General features: G+C 51.5%; 2 protein-coding genes across 4 annotated transcripts in view; both read right to left on the bottom strand.

Moving 5' to 3' along the window:
- Positions 1-9,181, bottom strand: part of HNRNPM (heterogeneous nuclear ribonucleoprotein M) — a 34,749-nt gene extending 25,568 nt beyond the window's left edge. For both annotated transcript variants that reach the window (XM_017667951.2, XM_017667945.2), the window contains exons 1-2: positions 9,024-9,181; positions 1,903-2,072 (exon numbers count right to left, since the gene is read on the bottom strand). In XM_017667951.2, coding sequence (XP_017523440.1) covers positions 1,903-2,072; positions 9,024-9,136 — 283 coding nt within the window. In that variant the 5' untranslated portion in view covers positions 9,137-9,181. The remainder of the gene's footprint in view (positions 1-1,902; positions 2,073-9,023) is intronic.
- A 3,810-nt stretch (positions 9,182-12,991) lies between these two features.
- Positions 12,992-20,588, bottom strand: part of LOC108389347 (ras-related protein Rab-11B) — a 28,559-nt gene continuing 20,962 nt past the window's right edge. For both annotated transcript variants that reach the window (XR_012124562.1, XM_073220572.1), the window contains one exon: positions 12,992-13,395. Coding sequence is in view for 1 of the 2 variants with exons in the window: in XM_073220572.1 (XP_073076673.1) it covers positions 13,250-13,395 (146 nt within the window). In the remaining variant the exon portion in view is untranslated. The remainder of the gene's footprint in view (positions 13,396-20,588) is intronic.

The raw sequence follows: 20,588 nt of genomic DNA on the forward strand, positions 1-20,588 counted from the left end.
GATTTATCCTGTAGAGGGGAGCTCTAAACAAGAACATTTTAAGGTTTGTTAAAAATAACTGATTTACTGCACACCTGTAATTCTAAATTACACCACCAAAAAAATACACAGAAAGGGCTGAGCCAGGACATTCCTAGCAGTATGCCAGAGGAATATGAGAACCAGTTTGGAAGCATCCGAATAAACCGCCAAGCTGGCCCCACAATTAGTACAGTGCAAAGTAGGAAATGGAGGTGAACTGCTTCTACATCCAGAAACATCATGGCTGCTGCTACCAGCTTTAAGGCTTCCGAAACTGAATTACTGAATGGTAAAGCAGTAAAAATGTCACCTACTTTATCCATCATGTCCCAAAACTGGTTCACACACTCCTAAAAATGAAAATATTATTTGGCCTTCCATCTCTTACAAAAATTCTAACAATTGCATTTTCAAAGCCACATTCCTGGTTCTTGGAACTACTATACCTTATTATCAATGGAAGTATCAATCGGCGGTTCAACCAAATCACGAGAACACAGATTTGGGGGTGATTCCAAAAACTAATTCGAATGAGACCCAACTGTACTATACAGAAATTCCAACTTTGTATTGAGGCAGCAGTCCCAAAAACCAAGAACACTGCATCTGGGACGCCCCGTGACACGCCCTTCAGACAAAGGAGAGCCTCACTCTTGGCCCAGGAGCACTGGCAGGAATGGTCTGGCTGGCCAGGCAGGAGGACCCATTTCACACCAACACGTGTCCCGTCCAAGTCACCTGGAGAACTGCGACATGGGGGCAGCCCCGCCCGCACAAAGGCCCCGGTGCCGAGTGCTGCCAGCAGGCCAGGGTCCAATTACGTGGCAGGGCATCGTGGCAGGGGGACAGTTCAGAATTTCAAAACCCAAGGCTGGGAGAACCAGCACACATACCAACGGGGCCTATACAAGTGGCATCTCGGTCACGGAAGTGGGAATCTTTGACAATCAAGCTTGAATCTCTTTTCATAATGAATGCTCCAGAAAACCAATACCTTTCAGTCCTTCCAAAAGACTCCGTTTAAGGGTAATTTGACTCTAGGTTTCCCCTGAGGGTGGGGATGAGGGGAGACCTCAAGGCATTAGACAAATTGTTCTCTATCAATAGTTTTGCCTAAACCAGGGCTCAGCAATCTCTTCAGCCCTGAGTGCCACCAGCAGAGCCAAGAATCAGGAAAAGAAAGGAAGACAAAAGCAGCAGGAGAGTGTAGAGAGACAGGACAGCGTGGTGTGCACAGGTGAGGCGAGGACCCCGGGGGGCACCTGCCCTCCTGGGCCTTCCGGTAGCAGCAGAGCCTGCGCAGCTTGCCCTCTCCCGGGCCGACTGATGTGTGGCATGGCAACAGCTGCCCTGTGCCCAACTCGCCGGTGGCCCATCTACCCTGTGATTTTTGCAGGGATGGGAGACTGGCAGTTTAAATATAAGCTCATATTTTAGAATTTAGAATCAAAGCAGCCAAGTTCCAGCTACCAAATTTTGATGCCGGGAAGATATCACGAAATTTAAACAAACCATCTTCCCGCCAGAATTAAAAAGCTAAAAAAGGAAAGAAAATAATAGAAAAGAAAAAAACCTCTCCCACCTAATCTGAAGAATTCAAAAATGTTCGTAACAGAAGAGGCTCCCCTCAAGCTTGGAGCCCTGCTAACCACATTAAACCAGGGAAAAGCCTTGCTGGCCGAGGGGCCACACACACCACGACATGCAGGTGCCTGACCACACACAGACGTCAGGTGGGGAGGGGGCCTTAACTCTCAATTCTGGACAGAACACATGCTCTACCCAGTTCAGCTTCCATGGACAAAAATAACCAAGCAACTAGCCACAAAAAGAGGACATGCCAACCTTTCTACTCTACGCGACCACCAGCAACACCATTACCTTTTTCTTTAACCAGGTCTTTAAGTGACTGCCATTTCACATCAAAAGGTATGTTTGTAATGAAGGCTCTGTATCTTTTAGTAGGATTGGCATATGGCTCAAAGCGATTGCCTCCTCTTTTTAGGTTTTTCTCCTTCCTCTTCTCATTCTGAGTAGGCCGTTCTCCTTCACTGAATTCAAGAGATAGAAAAAAAAAAAGTCCGGATGTTAGCACAACATGAAGACAATATTTGATTTGCCAGGTTTACAATTCCACAGTTACATATAACGTAACTGAAAATACTGATTCTGATTTGAGATATGCAAACTAAAATGTTGCACAGGGAAGAGGTACAGTAGCTGAGTAGCTGCCCCCCTTAAAGCCCACTTATCAGAAATCACTCCCAAGAAAAGGGTGTTCTCTCAGGCCTTCGCACACTCCTACAGTAGGGTCAACAGAGACGGGAGAGGCTAGCTCCCTGCCTGCATGAGGTGCTTTAATTCCAAGACAGAAACAGGAAAAGGGAAAATATACAAGATTTTGCAGAACTAAAATGCACACAGGCCCAACTAACTCTAGTTTCACAAATAAAAATGTCCTTTGTTGCATATATTAAAACAAAAAAAGAAAGGGTTTTACAGTAGGAATGTAAAATGGAGCAGCCACTGTAGAAAACAGTTTGAGTTTACTGAAAAAGTGAAAACACCTAATTACCATATGACCCAGCAATTCCTCTCCTGGGTATATACCCCAAAGACGTGAAGACAAAGGACTCAGGTACCTGGATACTGAGAGCAGCATTACTCCTAAGAGCCAAAGGGTGGGAACACCCCAGTGCCCACCAACAAGTAAACAGAGTAAACAAAAAGTGGCAGATCCATACAACGGACCGCTACTCAGCCGTAAGAATGAGGTGCGGACACATGCTACAACACAGGTGCACTTTGGAGACATTACGTTAAGCAAAATAAGTCAGACTAGAGACAGAAGAGCACAGAGTATCAGGGGCTGGAGGAAGGTGAGGAGGGGGGAGTTACTGCTTAAAGGGGAAGAATGTGTCTGGGATGATACAAATGCTCTGGAAATGGAGAGTGGGATACACTATACTTACTGCCACTCAACTGTACACTTGAGATGGTTAAAACAGCAAATTCTATGTGTATTTTACAATCAAAAATTTTTTAAGGGGAAAAAGCTACTCTGTACATAGCTCTTGGCCGCGCCTCTGCTGCTGTTTGCGTTTGCCTCAGGGGCCTCCATACTGCACCACTTCACATCTGAGCTCTGCAGACACAAACTCATTTAGAATGGGACGTGACAAGACGTTGGTGAAAGCTGACCAGGTGCAACCCGGCAGCAGCGGCCCAGAAAGTTCCTTTCAGGGCACCCGGTCCTACATTTTCTGCTTCCCCAACCCTATTCTTTCCACCAGTGAGAATTCAGCAACTACCAAACCACAGACTTTGTGATCCATGACAAATATGGGGAAAAAAAGAAAAAGCCAAGACCATGGTACTACTGATTTACAAAACTGCTTTTATTTACAGGGCTGGTCTTTATTCTAGGACATGGCTTCCTTGGGTAGGGGAGGAGCAGTGTTCACACACGGATTGGTAGCTGAAGCACAACTTGGAAAATTAACAAGTTAGTAACTTTTTGTAGCCCCACGGTTTTTTTTTTTACTGGCCCCTCATATCCCAACACAGGGTATCAAGCGGAACCCAGTGAAGGTATCACACAGGAAAAAGGAAGGAAAGCAGCCCCCTCCGTGAACAGCCTGTGCAATAAAATCAGACATCCTTTGCACCAGCTGCCCACTCCAATCCCCAGATTCCCACATGCTTTACACGACTACCCAGCACATTGGAGGAATCCAACAGTCACAGGCCATCTGTCCAGTCGCTATCAAAGCCAAAGTCTGCCCAACAGCTTATTTGCCAGTGAGTCACTTACTCTTGGCAGACGAAGAGGAAAGTATTAGTAAAAATTCATAAAATGTAGATCAACCTATATATTTCATGGACCTACAAAGGGTCTGTGGATACACATATATTTTAACATTAACTGGTTTCCTTTGAAGCCCAAATATTCTATGATTTACATTTTAAAACATTCTGATAATTTACATAAAAAAACACTGATACAGGGGACACCCCGTTTTCACAGACCACTCAGTTCACCTATTAGCTATAAAATGTACAAATAATTACAACCAAAGCAGGTAACAAAGTGTCTAATCCATTTGTGCCCCTGCATCCTTACAGCTCAGAATAAACTAGGGCAGAAGGTGGGTAGTGGCTGGGGTGGGGGTTAATCCACATCACCAGCTCACCAAGGGAGAGCTGCTCACGTGGACTTTGCCCAAGGCGTGGCACAGCACTATGCCCAAATCATATCATTTCCTCTGAGAGGTTTCCTATTAAAAAGGGTTAGAACTCTCTTCACTTCCAGCTTCTTAAAAATTGACCTTTTCCTAAATTGAACAATCACCATTGACTCTATTCTCGATTGAATTGTCGAGAACCGCCCTCAAAGGAATCTCACTCAAGACACATATTCAAGTAGAGATGAAGTGATAGTTTAAGGGTGGTTCCCTGGAAGTTTTATAATGTCCAATCAAATTTTCTCACTTACCTTCAGGATAAAATTAGAGGGATATTCTCTAGCCCTAAAACATATATACCCTTCACTCTGACTTTTAAAAGTACATTTTTATAGGCAGATTGCACATTGGCAACACTGATGAAATATACTGTTTTATCCTAGATACTCCAATTTTAGAGTATCATAGACATTTAAAATGTTAAGTTAAACACACACCTACCATGTGACTCAATCATCCACAGATACTCACACAAAAGAAAATATAGCATACATCCATATAAAAACTTGTACCTGAATGTTCATAGCGACATTTGTAATACCCAAAACCAGAAATCTAAGTATCTCCTAACAGGTAAAGGAAAAAGCAAATTATAATATATTCATACATTGAAATACTACTCAGCGACACAAAGTAACAAACACCCACGAAAATATGGACGAATTGCACGGCCACCCACTCAAAGAATCCGGAAAAAGGGGGGTACGGTGTGACATGAGCCCATCAGGTCAGACTCTGTATTTGAGAAAATTTAATCTAGCAATTCCCAGCAGGGCCCTCAACCTCAGCACTACTGGCACTTTGGGCCGATAACCTCTGGTTGGGGGGCTGCCCCTGTGTGGTGGGTGTTAAAGTTTAGCAGCATCCCTGACCTCTACCCAAAAGGTTCCAGGAGCAATGCAACTCCAAACCTCAGTCTTGAAGGTGAATACTAAAAACGTCCCCAACCATTTCCAAACCTCCCCTTGAGGGACAAAAATAACCACCCCACTGAGAACTGATGCACAGATGGAGTGGCGGGGGCTGGAGATGGGGTAACAGAGGATTACAAAGGAGCCAGAAAAGCTCTTTGGGGTTATGGATGTTTTTATTGCCCCAATTCGGCATGGATTTCATACACTGTCACTTATCAAACTAGACATTTCCAACATGCCCCGTTTTTTGTGCCAATTATACAATATTGTAGTTTTTCTTATTACTCTAACTCCAGTAACTTGACTTGTAATTCCAACATAAAGTAACAAATTTGTGATTTTTTTCAAAGAAACTCATGTTGCAACAGACTAATACTTAGGCCAGCTAAACGTCTTACAAAAATTCTCCCTGTTAACTGGCTCTCAGTGGCCAACTGCCTGTGCACACTGCATCCGATGCTGGTACCAATCACCGGCCTGAGGCTCTACCTACATACACACAATATAATACTAACCTGACTTTCTAGCCATATACTTCACAATACACTGATAAACACAAGCCTAAGATACCTGGTTAAGTTCCTTCCAAGTCATTAAAACAATGTTTCATATGGCTGTGAAATGGGCCATTTGTCAAGTCCTACTCCTCCACACTAGAATTACACTGTACATAAAGATCACAACTGGAAGAAAAAACACTAAGTGGCTGCTCCCCTCACTGCCACAGGGAGACCCCGCCCCTCACATGCCTCGGTGACGTGGCCCTGTATATGCTCATGACCTTTATCGTTTTTCAGTCAAGAGTGCAATCTGAATGGCAACCCCAATACCCTGAGATCCTAATCACATCCCCTGGGGGAGACTATGACTCTTCTGGGTGGCACCTGAAAGCACCAGTCAGAAGACGATTCCAGCTCAGGTCCACCACTGAGCTCCGCACAACTTCAGCGTTTTACCTCTCCAGTTCTTTGCCAGCAGAATCAGCAAAGCCTGTATCCACGGCAGCTGGCAGGGGTGCTGTGAAATCCACAAACAGCCTGACCAAAAGTAGCTTGGCATATGTTAAGCACAGTATCTCAGGGAGCAGTCCTGCAGGCAACTAAGAGGAAGGGTCACATTCGAGGTCTGAACCCCAGCTTCAACACCTCCCTGGCATCAGTTTCCTCATCTGTAATGGGGGTCACTATCCATGCTTACAGGTTTGCAGGAGAGACCTGACACACAGTAACTATGGCAAAAACGTACTTCGGTACCACTGGTTTTCTTGAGGAGGTTGGGGAGGGGGACTGATTCACTACTAGCCTTCTATTGATTAGACTTTAACACACTCAAATCACTGCAGAGCAGAGAATTTGGTTCAAATAAAACACGTCAAATGACTGTTCACTGGGTTACGAGGGTAGTAACGTGAAAGCAGCAAGGGCCTTAAGAGTCAGATGGCCTCTCCTAGACTCTTGGGATCAATTTTCTTAACGTAAGTTTCCTCAATTTTTAAATGTTTTCTCTCAGTACAGAATTACACTAACATTACCTTCCCGGGAATCTATACTAAATATAAATTTTTATTTTTAAAATAAGCAATCCATCTCTCAGTTTTCTGATTCAGCCACAAGATTAATCTGGAAGGGGAGCAAACTAAGTCACTGATTTTAGATATACTTACAACCTTTAAAAAAAAAAAACCAATCCTAGGCGTACATAATCCTCTTAAACAAATGCTTTTTCCCTTCTGACTAAATACACCCTAAACCTGAACTTCCACTGACTTTAGATGGAATCGCTTTGTCAAAATAAAAAAAAATCCTCCTCCCACACCAGAAGAAACGGAACCGCAAAACAAGCCTTTGTCTGGCGTCTTTGGTCAAGCTTGCTGGCTCACTGCCATTTTGGTTTACAGCACACTCTACTCCTGGTGGAGACGAAAGTCAGAGGAACCAAGTTTCACCCATTTCCCACCCCTCAAAGTCTTTCAAGACAGATCTAAATTCTTCGGCCTGGAGCTCATTGCCCACAGCTGGCCCCCAGTGGTCCAGCATCACGTGCTACTGGCAGCTCTAGCTCTTTGTAAGTACGGCACAGGCCCAAATCCCAAGTCTCCGCCCTCCTCTCATCATCATCCCTCCGCCTCCTCCTCCTCCTCCTGAAGCTGTTTCCGGCCCCCAGCTGATCAGGATGCCGGGAGGCCCCTCCATGCACCGTACCAGGTAACTCCAGTTACTTCTAACACACTGTACTACCTAACTACACAACCTTAGGTGGCCTCCCCCTCTGGGCATGGGCTTTATTCTAGTTTTGCTTCCAGAGCTTTGCAACATAAAAAGAACAGAAACAAAATAACCACACAAAAAAGTATTCCACCAGCCCTAGAAAATAGATCTAAATATTGCTAGCTTCCTAAAATACCCTCTACTAACTAAGCAGTCCTAGAGCTGAGGTTGTTTCCAACAAAGCCTACTTTATCTCTAAAACCTTCAGGTTCTATTTAATAGTCCCCGTGGCCCATGTTTGTGCGATGAATCGGTACTTTGCTCCTTTCCCACCTAAGGAGAGAAAGGCTAACAACAACATAGTTATTAACTAGTATTTAGTGAATGCTCGTTTAAGTGCTTTAACTGTATTCTCTTATCCCCACAAACTCTGCACACTAAAAACCTGTGGGAAGGCCATTTGGAGAGACAGAATATATAAAAAGGTAACGTGGGGCGAGGGAGAGGGGGAGAATGGGAAGTCGTTTAATGGCTGCAGTTTCCGTTCAAAATGAGGCAAAGTTCTGGCCATGGATAGTGGTGATGGCTGCTCAACCTCCAATGCGTTCCTACCACTGTATCGCACACGTAAAAATGGTAAAGATTGCAAGTTTTGATATGCACGTAACGTATGTTACCACAAGTTTTTTAACAACTTGTGGGGAATCAAAAGCGTGCCCAGCCTTCCCCTCCACCCACAGCGGCTGGTCGGAGCCAAACCGCCTCTCGGCGTCTTTCAGGTGACCGTCATCACGTTGAGTGGGGTCCACGGGGACCAAGACGATGCCTTAAAGCTTTTAAGTCACCTCTGAAAACCAAGCACCCGAGACAGGCCCCAAACCAACACTCGAAAAGGTGTCGGGAGTTTGGAAGTGGGTGAGCCCACCTAAGCGCGGAAAACCTTCCCCTTTTAAAACGGAAGATGTTTCTATACCCCCCCACCACCCACCGCTCTTTGTTTTCTAAGCGGGACACTGGAAAGTACGTCTGCTCTCGCCACAAATCCCTGCTGCGCACCCAGGAAGCAGGCGAGGGGCTGGGGCCGCGACCGCGCAGCGCGGGGCGAGGGCGGTTCCGAGCGGGGCACTTGCGGCGGAGCGGGGACAACGTGGAAGAGGAGGTGCCCCGAGCAAGCCTCGCGGGCCCGCTGCACACTCGCAGGCCTCGGCTACCGTTCACCCCGGCCCTGCGCGCACACCCCTCCCCTCCCCCACACCCCAGGTCGGGAAACTGAGACCCGGGCGGCGCGGGGGAGAGAGCAGGCGGAACCACTCGCCCAAGGTCACCTGGACAGCGGGCGGGCCGTGAGAACTCGGGGGCCCGCCGGCTCCGGGGCCCGCGCCATCACTCCCGCCAGCGGAGGCCGGGCCTGAGGCCTGGGAGAGGAGAGCGACCCTCGAGGTGCTCCCGGGCCCGGCCGGCGGCACCCTTCCTGGCCCTGGCCGCCCCCGCCCGCGCCGGGCCCTGCGGGGAAGGCCCGGGCCGAGGCCGCGCGGTAGGGGGGGGGGGGCGGTAGGCCGCCAACAGACCTAACGGGGCTGCCGCCTACCGCTGCCGACGTATCTGGCCCGGGACGCGGGGGACCGAGAGACACTCACCCCTTCGGGCCCGGGGCCCCGTTGCCGCTCGGCACGCCGGGCGCGCCGCTCTCCTCCTCCATTTTGGGCTCCGTCGCCGCCACCTCGGCCGCTGCTTCGACCCCTGCCGCCATTTTCTCCGCGTCTGGGCTTTGTGTGAGGGAGCGGGATGCGCGGCGCTGCGCCTGCGCGCCCACGTGATCCGACGCGGCCAGTAACGCCTGCGCGCGCCGCAGCCGGCTCCCGCCTCTCGCCGCCCGCCGCGGGCCACGCCCACGCCGCGCGCAGGCGCGGCAGCAGCTGTTATTCATTCATCCCGCAAAGCCCTCGCGGCGTACCCGTCGTGAGTGCTCTGCCCGCTCTCAGTTTGGCGGCCCACCCCCGACCCGGTTTTCTGTCAGCGGAGGACCCGGCAGCGCAAGTTGTTTCCAGAATAGAAAGGAGTCAGCAGGGCACGAAGGGCAGGGCCCGGGGACTGGTTTGCACGATGCTGTCTCCGAACAAGGCTCATCTTGCATCACACTTATCTGGGCTCCGCCCAGCCCGCCTCCGCACCACGCTGCGAGCCCCCTGGTGCAGAGCTCATGGCCCAAGTGCCTGCCACTGAATCCATCAACCAACGACAAAATCGCACAGCTGGGGTCTTAATATGCGCGCCTGAATGTTTATTGAGTGAACTTCTTACTCAATAGTGAGAACTTCACTTCTTACTGAGTGAAGAAACAAGTAAGAAGCCAAACGTGATGGCGGAAAGCAGCTTCTAGGAGGTGACATGAACCTTAACTGGGACTCCTTCCTGCCTAACCGTGGGTCTCATTGCCCCGAGGCCTTGGCTCTATCCCCAGACCGGTTTTCAGGGCTGTTACAGGCTGGATGCATTCAGGGACCTGAGGCCCCCTTCCCCAGCAGCTCCTCCTCCTTCTGGCGTCTCTGCAACTTTGAAAGACTTCACCAGATCTTACTGAAGTTCCCAGCTAACCACCAAACTCTCTCTAGGATCACAGGGCACACACCACAAGCCCTCCCAGCATGACATTTGGGGCTCTGGGGGACAATTTCACCAGCCAACACCTTCCCAGCCGCTAAATTCTGCCTAGCAATTCCCACCCAGTTTAAGAACTCCAGGCCAAGAGAATAAATCCGGAAGTGCGGCCTGACATGGAGGCGAGGCCCCACCCTCCCTTCCCAGCTCCTTTCCCAAACTCCCCTGGTCACAGAATCGCTGTCCTTCGCAGGCCCGTCTGTGAGGCCCTTCTCCCAGGCCCCTTCTTGAAGTCTCTTCTCTACTAAATCCCCTATACACACCAACCCTTCTCCCGTGGCCCCACTGGACCTATCTCCGTTTACCTGCCTCCCCTTCACACCTGTTCTAGACTGGGAGCTCCCCCACCTTGCGCCTCCCCACCCCAGGGAACTTCACGACCCGCCCCCCAACACGCACACACCGAATTCCCTTGCCCATCAGGGCTTAGAGATGGTGGAAGAGGCCACAGCAGTCAGAATCAGAGAAAAAAGTTCAAATTCAAGACAGCAGGGACAAGAAGCTGTACCTCTGATCCCTTCTCCTGGAGATCGGGGACAAACCAGGCCCTAGGTGGGGAGACAAAGTCCCTTCCAGGCTGGGCTCCAATGAGCTGGTTGACCTAAACCAACACCCACCTTTGCCGTCTCCTGAACTATTATTTCCTTTACACTTAAATTGACACACTTCCTTTTCCTTTAAAGTAGTTTTAAAATATATACAGCACATTTTGAATACTTGCTATCTATAGCTAACTGTAAAAACTAAGAGGATGACGCTATTAAAACACAAATTCAGTACAGCATAGGGAATATAATCAGTAATATTGTAATATCTGTGTATGGTGACAGATGGTAACCACACTTACTGAGGTAAGCATGTTCGAATGTATATCATTGTCACATTACTGTTGTACACCTGAAACCAATATTGTATATACTCTACTTTCACAAATAACAACAAAAAATTCAGTCATGCGCACTGCCAAGGCCTGTGACCCGAAGACTCGCTCTCTCTCTGCTAAGGCTAAGGGTCATTAAAGACAGCCAGTGCCAAATTACAACTTTCTCCTGGACGTAATTTAGAGGTATTGGAAGAGATCTGTGAAGGAAATGGCTTTCTCTTCTCATAATGGCATATCCTAGAGCCTCTTTATATCGTCTCTAGGGTTGGCCTGGAAGAGACGGTGCGGGGCCTGGGAGAGTAAGCAGCTGCAGAGGCCAGAATGGGCCTGAGCACCAGCAGAGCTAACCCACTAGGGAACAGCCCTGTTTCTATAGCCCACCAGCTGCCCACCAACCCCCATCCACCTTTCTCACTGCCTCCTTCCTACCCCTCTGCTCCTCCGTTGAACCCATGGATTCTTGAGTCATGAAATCCATGAGTCCTGCAAACTTCCCATGCCTCTAGGCATGGCTTAGCCACCGTTGCCTCTGGGCTTTGCCCTTTGCTGTTCCCTCCACAACCACAGCTGGCTTCCCCTGGCTCTTCTAGTCTGGGGCAGACAGGGTTTTTCTTCCTCTCTGGGTGAGCCACAAACCAGGCAGGGGTTCATGCAGAAAACAAGAACGGCCAGTCACGGTGCGAGACCCATGCGGGATGTGTGACTTTGGGTGAGGGGCCCCACTGCTCTGAGCCTTGGCTGTCTGCAAATGGGGTCAGTGAGAAACTCCACATCCACCTTTCAGGGATGCTCTATTAAATGTGGCCCAATGCAGAGAACCCCCAAACGTAAAAAGCTCAGAAAGTGCTCAAGAAGTGGGAGCCATTATTAGCACCACCAGATTCCTCTTCTTTTCCTGAGTCCTCCTGGAAGGGAAGCAGGAAGATTCAGCCTGGGGCCATGCAGATGGGTGGTCAACCCCCACCACTTCCTAGAGCTGTGGGACCTTAAAGGCTTCCCTGCTCAGGGCCTCCGTCTTCTCATCTGTAAAATGGAGGTGATGGCCATTCCTCCTGCAAAGGACGGTAGTGAGAGCTAGAGGGGATGCCTGTGAAGGCTCCGAACCAGGGGACGCCCCCGCCCCCAGAGGTGTGGACATCAGGTAGCAGTGCGTGTGAAGGGCCTGGTGTGATATCTGCCTCATGGTGGATGCAAAGTAAATGGAAACTGTCCTTCTGGTGTATATTTAAATCATTTATTATATAACCCAGCTCTCTGCTCACCCATTCCAGGAGTGCCCAAGGCTCCGGTGGCTGGCAGCCTAGGCCCAGGCAGTGGGATACAGGCCCAGCACAGGGCAGCTTGGAGAGGGCCCACCCGACGCTCACCCACCCCGGGACCCCCTGGTCAGCTCAGGGGGCCTGTGTGCTGTGGAGAGGCCAGACTCCCAGGCCTAGCCCCTCAGGGGCTGAGCCAGGGTGGCGGCCGCAGGGCGCGTGCAGCAGGAGCCCTGGCTCCGGAAGAGTCGCCCGGTGGAGAAAGAAGACAAAGGCGCAGCGCACGTTTCTGTACAGGAAGTCGGATTATGCATTTTAGTAACCGGCGAGAGAACAGGGGCATCAGGGCAACGGTGCAGGGCAAATAAGAGATCGAGAGCTGGGGTTTGGCGTAAATCTTACAAAGTGTATAAAGAATCTGTGTCTCTCTACGGTAACAAAAAACCAAAGGCTACAGGAGCAGTTGTATATACAAAACATGGAGATATTGCTTCACTTGCAAACAGGTTCCTGACCAGATGAGGGGGACAAGACAGAGGGCAGGGCGGGGGGGTGAGAGTGCGCCACGTGCAGAAGGAGTGGGGAGGGAGGGCTCTTCTCCCCGCAGAAATCTACAGGCAGGAGCTGAAGCCATTTGCTCCTCAGAGGTCGCGGTGCTGGCTGTGCGTTGGGGGTGGGCGCCCAGCCAAAAGTGTCCACCTGCCGGGGCCGAGCCGTGTCTTTAGCCTGCAGCCTGCGGGAGGGCTGCGGGTAGGGAGTGGGGACCACTGGGGCCAACCGACCAGGCAGAGAGGAGGCGATCGCTCGCTCCCTGGGGTCTGCAGCAGCAAACTGGAGGGGCCTGCTCGGCGCCCCAGCCTCCTGGACCCTGGGCGGCCCTGCCTGTCCGCCGCTCTCCCCGCTGACGTGCACGCGGGGCTTCTAGCTCCCTGGCGGGACAGCAGGGTCCGCCCCACTCCGCTCTTCCTGGGCCCTGCCAAGCAGCTGGCCTGACAGGGAGCAGGGCCCGTCGCGGAGGGGCAGAGCACCTGGGCCTGGAGGGGCGCGCGGACGGCGGGGCGCGCGCTCACAGGCTCTGGCAGCACTGCAGCTTGCTGGGCCGCTGCGCATCGCTGGTGGGCGGCACACTGATGTCCACCACGTTGTTGCCGGGGGACTCGTCGTGGGCTGCGCGGTCGGCGATCTGCTTCTGTGACACGATGCGGTAGATCTCTGCAACCAGAGGGCGGGGGGTGAGCACACTGCGGACCCAAGGCTGAGTGGAAGGCCTCCTAAAGGCCCCCCATGCCCTGCGTGCCCCCAACCCCACAGGAGAGCGACTGGGGCTGGGGCTGGGCTCCTGGAGGCCCCCACTGCCCACCCAGCGCTGGTTGTGTACCCAGCAAGGGCGGGACCCACATCTGATCACAACTGCACCCCCGCCCGGCCTCAGCTTAAGATCAGAGGCCCCTCCAAGGCCACCTGCCGCCCCAGTGGGCTGTTCTCTGCCGCAGCCATGGCAGGGCCCACCTGCGAGAGCTGAGTCAATGGGGTCTCTGGGTCCTGAGTCCCAGCAGGGGCGGGATCTGGGCTGCCCCCCATGGCGCATGCCCTGTCTGTCCTGTCCAGACTGACTAGCATGTTTAAGGAATGAGTTTAGTGGCTGCTTTCTGTGACCGGTGACTTGTGCCCTCCCCGCCTACCCGCAGTGGGCCTGCTGGGTTACCGTGGCCCCGGCTGTTAGGCGGAAGGCATCAGGGTAAGGGGTGAGCCTGCTGGACAAACTCAGGCCTCCCCAAATGAGGCGAAGAGACCAACAGGTCCGGGTCCGCCCACATTCCAGAGCCTAATCAGATAACCCTCCCAACTAGAGTCCTTCCCCCAAGCTAAAGGATTAGTGGTAACCTTCCAGTACCTGGCTAAAGGCCAATAAGAGACCCCCAGTACGCTGGACGAGCCAATCCTCGTGCCAATGTACACCTTTGCCCTCCCCTATACCCCAGTCCCCCTGCCTTCAAACTCTGCATCGATTCCCAAGTTATATCCCCCACTGCCACGGTCGCCCCATCCGTCCCCTCTTTCAAACCCGCCGCCATCTTACTCGCCATGGCTGGCGCCCAGATGGTCTAGCCCTCCTGTAACCGGCTCTAAGTCGCAACGGTCTAAAACTCACGTGATGGCTCCTCTGAGGGAAGTAGCGGGAGCTGAAGGGGTAGTGCAAGTTCATGTTCCTTTTTCTCTGGCAGACTTGTCCCAAGTACAACAGCAATTGGGGTCCTCTTCCTCCAACCCTGCAATGTTCGATAAGCAGTTTAAATACCTCACTCGAGTCTACAAGCTCACCTGGCATGATGTGCATACAGTCTTCCAATCCACTCTAACCCCAGAGGAATATGACCGTGTCACGGCAGCAGCACAGCTCTGTGCCAATGAAGCCCATGCCACAGATGAAGGGGAACCTATGGGTAGGGAAGCTTTTCCTCTACAGGAACCCATGTGGGATTATAATACTCCAGAGGGTGAGGCGTGCCAGGACCACATGATCCGCTACTTATTGGCAGGTATGAACTCAACTGCCCAAAAGGCTATCAATTATGATAAGCTTAGAGAAATTACACAGAAGCCTGACGAGAACCCGTCAGAATTCCTCAAACGCCTAAAAGAAACTCTAGGAGCTTTTACTAAAATTGACCTGGCCTCAGCATTAGGTTCCTCTCTCCTAACCATGCATTTTATAACTCAGTCAGCTCCTGGCATCAGGTGCAAGCTTAAAAAGGCTGAGGATGGTCCCCAGACCCCTCTAGGAGACTTGGTAGATACGGCATTTAAAGTTTTTCATGCCTGAGAGGATGAGAGCGAGAGGAGGTCAGCTGCCCGAATGGCAGAACAGACCCGTGCCATCACAGCTGCTCTGCGGCCGGCTCGTGGAGATCGTCGGGGTGTCCCTGAAGATCGACTTGAACCTCCGGGCCCTTGCTTTCAGTGCGGCGAAGAAGGGCACTGGGCACGGCAGTGCCCCAACCAACCCTGCAGACCGACCAGACCGTGCCCCAGCTGTGGCAAGCGAGGTCATTGGAAAGTAGACTGTCCACTCGGGGGTGGTCCTCCTCTGGCGGCAGAGCCCCGCGGGGGGTGGACGCCCTCGAAGGACTATCCTTCAGACCTGCTGGGCATCCTCGAAGACTGAAGACGCCTGGACTCGGACACCCCAATCACCCTCACTGAGCCCAGGGCCAAGCTGTGGGTATCAAGTAAGCCCATCTCCTTCTTGGTGGACACGGGGGCTACCTACTCTGTTCTCCCCTCCTTTAAAGGGCCTTTGAACCCTGCCAAGGTCTCCATAGTTGGGGTCATGGGAACCCTCTCCAAGCCTTTAGAGACAGGTCCAGTGGCCTGCACCTTCCAAGGCATCCCGTTTACCCATTCCTTTCTGGTCACGCCTTCCTGTCCTACCCCTCTGTTAGGACAGGATCTGCTCTATAAGTTAGGAGCCTCTATTTCCCTCCCACCTTTTAAATTCTTACAGGACACCAGAAACTCCCTTATTGCTTTAGTCTGTGAAGGAGAGTTAGACGACAGGGACCTGAGTCTCCCGACTTCCTGGACTGCTGTCAAACCAGTCATGTGGGACATCTCCACCCCTGTGGGGGCAACCCACCGCACCCCGGTTTTAATACGCCTTAAAGACCCATCTCCCTTCCCTTCTCAGCCTCAATTTCCTATTTCACTGGCTCACCAAAGGGGACTACAGCCTATGTTAATCGTCTGCTCTCACAGGGGCTCTTAGTACCCACTAACTCTCCATGCAATACTCCCATCTTGCCGGTAAAGAAGCCTTCTGGAGCGTATCGCCACTTTCAGGACCTCCGAATAATTAACGAGGCTGTTATTCCCTTACACCCAGTGGTGCCTAACCCGTATACTCTTCTGTCTCAGGTCCCTTCCGGTACCTCTCATTTTACTGTACTGGACCTTAAAGATGCCTTTTTCACTATACCTCGCCACTCAGACTCGCAGCTGCTATTTGCCTTCACATGGGAAGACCCTGACACCTGTCGGTCTAGACAATTAACCTGGACAGTTCTACCTCAAGGTTTTAGAGATAGCCCCCATCTTTTTGGACAGGCCCTGGTGGAGGACCTCTCGCAACATTCAACAGACAAGAGTTCTCTCCTCCAATATGTGGATGATCTTTTACTTTGCAGCCCCTCAAAGGAGGCCTTGGTCCTGGACATCACATCCCTTCTTAATTTCCTGGCAGACCTGGGGTACAGGGTATCCTGGCCAAAGCACAGCTGTCTCTACCTCAAGTTACATACTTTGGACTAACTCTAACTCCCACCACCAAAGCCCTGATGGCGGACCGAGTGGTTGCGATTAAAGCTCTCCTGCCACCTACTTCAGGAGCCGAGATACTATCCTTTCTTTTTAGGATTGGTGGGGTTTTTCAGACACTGGGTGCCTAACTTCGCCCTTCTGGCCAGACTGCTTTATGCAGCTGCCACAGAGACTCCTACTGGGCCGCTGACGTCACCCACCGAGGTGGCTTCTGCTTTCAATCAGTTGCGGGATGCATTGCTTTCATCTCCCCCCCCCCCCCCGTTGATGCTCCCTGACTTAACTAAGCCCTTTATCCTGTATACAGCAGAGAGGGCAGGGGTGGCCACCAGAGTGCTGGTACAGCCAGTGGGGCCGGGGTACCATCCCGTTGCCTTTCTCTCCAAACAGTTAGATACTACTGCCAGGGGGTGGCAACCTTGCCTCCGAGCCCTGGCAGCTGCGGGAAGTCTGGCCAGAGAAGCCCTGAAATTAACACTCCAACAGCCCATTACTGTGTATTCCCCACACCAGTTACAGGATCTTCTGAGTCATAAATCCCTGGCCTCCTTGAGTCCTTCAAGGGTACAAGAATTCCATCTTCTGCTCATTGAACATTTACAGGTAACCCTACAAGTCTCTCCACCCCTTAACCTAGCCTCCTTGCTTCCCATCGGCGATCAAGCAGGTCAGCCCACTCATTCCTGTGGAGAAGTTGTAGAGGCTCTTAGGAAACCCAGAGAGGGCCTACAGGACATGCCCCTCCAGTACCCTGACTTGACTTTTTTAGTGGATGGAAGCTCGGTGAAGGGGAGTGATGGGGTGCGAAGGGCGGCCTATGCAGTGGTGACTCTGTCACAGGTGATAGAAGCAAACCTACTCCCATCTGGGACCACCTCCCAGAAAGCCGAATTAGTGGCTCTTACCTGAGCATTACAGCTGGCAGCCGGGAAGAGGGCCACAATTTATACTGACTCTAAATATGCCTTCCTCATTACACACACTCATGCTGTGATTTGGAAGGAAAGGAGCTTCCTTACCACTAAGGGAACCCCAATTATCAATGGTAGGGCTATTAGCCGCCTGCTACAGGCCCTACAAGACCCCAAAGAAGTGGCCATCATGCATTGTAAGGGACATCAGACTAGAAAAGATCCAGTAACCAGAGGTAATGCGTTGGCAGATGCCACGGCCCAAAAATTAACATCCGAGTCTGGGCAACCCTCTGTGCTGTTTCTCTCCCCTTCACTATTGCCCTAATACCCCGGTGACGAACAACGACTGCTTCTACATCAAGAGGGATGTTGAGAGATCAGGGATGGATATATCTCGGGGGACGAATTGCCCTCCCCCAAGCCCAAGGCAGGGATGCCATATCCAAAATTCATCAGTTTCTACACATTGGGCCGGAAGCCATGCACCAGTTTCTCTCCCCCATATTTGCCCCTTATGGTCTCCGCAAGGCCATAGATGAGGTGCACCAAGGCTGCACTACTTGTCATCGCGTCTCATCTCAGGGTGCTCTGAAGACCCGGATGGCCTTCCACCAGATGAGAGGAACCATCCCCGGACAGGACTGGCAGGTCGATTTCACCCACATGCCTAAGCATAAAAAGCTCAGGTATTTACTAGTTCTGGTTGATACCTTTTCAGGATGGATTGAAGCCTTCCCCACCAGCCAAGAGACAGCTTCGGTGGTGGCACAGACATTGGTGGCACACATCATCCCCCGCTTTGGCCTGCCTGCCTCGCTACAGTCGGACAACGGGCCTGCTTTCGTCTCTCGGGTCACCCAGCTAACAGCCGAGGCTCTCAAGATCACCTGGAACCTCCATATACCCACCCACCCCCAATCGTCGGGTAAGGTCGAAAGGGCTAACAGTCTCTTAAAAGACCAACTAACTAAGCTGTCTCTTGAGGTAAAGCTCCCGTGGCCCGGTCTTCTCCCCATGGCTCTCGCTCGGCTGCGTGCTGCCCCCCGGGGACTGGCTGGACTAAGCGCATTTGAGCTGATGGATGGCAGGCCCTTCTTACTGAACACAGGCCTGCCCGCTACCTCTTCTCCTCTGGCCTCCTACCCTCCTTACCTTACACTGTTGAGGCATCTTCTTAGGGAACACGCAGACCAGCTTCTACCCCAACCCATGTCATCCCGCAACCCAGGAGACGTAGCGATCCTTCAGCCAGGAGACGAAGTGCTCCTAAGAGAACTCCAGCCAAAATTTCTCCAACCCCGCTGGACAGGGCCTCATACAGTAATCCTCACTACGCCCTCAGCAGCCAAACTACACGGGCACTCCTCCTGGTATCACCTTTCTAGGCTCAAACGGGTACCCAGACATGATGAGTGGGTGTCTTATGAGGTGGGTCCTCTTAAGCTACGGGTTAGTCGCGTCAAGTACAGCCAGCCAAATAGATGACCCTATAGTCTCCAGGCAGAGCTATTCAGCATGGGAATTCAGGTTGAACCTAACCCTTCCTCATGGAACTGAGGCCCGAGAAGGAGGCACCCAAAGCTGCCTGCGTGCGGGCTGTCAGGCACCGGTTCAAATACCGATATACACAGACATCTTAAATACCTTCTCAAACCCAACGCTATGCTTCCCTTACGACCAGACCTCTAGTGCATGTACATTCCAGTCCCACATGTATGGAGGATGCCATCCTGAAGCAAACAAATGTAAAGTCCATGCAGTAAAAGACACAGCAAGGGGAACCGATGACAAAATGTTTACCAAGATACAAGATAGGCTATACATTACTGTTAGTGACCCACGGGACCAACGCTGGGAAAAAGGAGTACAGGGCAAGCTGTACGAAAGCGGTGAAGCCTTTCCATGGGGCACGATCGACATCCAAAGAGAGTGGACCACTGTAAACCCCACTCTCACGGAGGTCTTAAACACCCAGGCACGGGTATCAAGTAATATTTTAAAAACAGAACAGGCACTAAAACAGAGGATTCAGTTGGGCCCTACCCCCACTCTCTACGTGCAGCAGGAACACAACTTTCCTGGGCCAGAGTCATGAGAGAAACAGTGCAGTTTCTTAATGCCTCACATACCCTCAGCAATGTGTCTGATTGTTTCCTCTGCGCCTCCCTCCAACACCCCCCCGGGTGGCTGCAGTTCCCATTAGTTTTTTCCAGGCTCAACCAGTAAACTCTGAAAAAGACTGCGGCCTCCCTTTAAACGAGGTACCGATGTGGAAAACAAGCCTTGAGCCCAAAGCTCGGCATAAGTCCGGGGCCACCAGAAAACGGCGCGAAGAGCCATCATCCCGCTATCCTGCTACCTGACCCAGCATTCCACTATCTCAGAATGGCCAATGGGAAGCCAATGCCGACGACGGGTGACCGTAGACACTCCGATCTCCCTTCAAGGGGGCGGATTCTTCTGGTACGACAACACGCTTACCCAGTGCATCAACAGCACCACGGTAGGACCTGCTTTTCGGTAATGCTGGTGCCCCAACCAACTTTGTACAGCAAACCTGAGGTAAGACAGGCACTAGACGAATGGTCTATATATCAAAACACTATAGACAGAAGAGGGCGGTTTTTCTACCGGTGCTGGCAGGAGTGAGTCTAGTTACTGCAGTGGCCAGGGCCGCCACAGGGGCAGGAGCATTAGGCCATAGCTTAGTGAGCTCTCAGGGTCTAGCAAGTCAATTGGCGGCATTAGACGATAGAGCGAGCCTAACCTTGGGAGAAACCAGCGAGCCTAACCTTGGGAGAAACCTCAACCTCCCTTATTTCCCTCCAGCGACAACTTACTGCCCTTGCCCAGGTCACCCTTCAAAATCGGCGGGCCTTAGATCTGCTTATTGCAGAAAAGGGCGGAACCTGTATTCTCCCGCAGGAAGAATGCTGCTACTATATCAATGAGTCTGGGGTCATAGAGCAAAGCATAAAAAAACTGCAAGAATTACAAAAAGACCTCCACAAAAAACGAGTACCTGAAGGCGGCCCTTATGGGTGGCTTCAGTCTCCCATAATGGCCCAGCTAATGCCTCTGCTGGGCCCCTTAATAACAGTTGTGGTTTACTCTTCATCGCCCCTGTTGCTGGCGAGTACTCGCCCCTCCCGACTGAGCCTCCGGCCATCAACC

Source organism: Manis javanica, chromosome 13 (genome assembly GCF_040802235.1).
Source record: "Manis javanica isolate MJ-LG chromosome 13, MJ_LKY, whole genome shotgun sequence".
In the NCBI taxonomy this organism is placed as follows: Eukaryota; Metazoa; Chordata; class Mammalia; order Pholidota; family Manidae; genus Manis; species Manis javanica.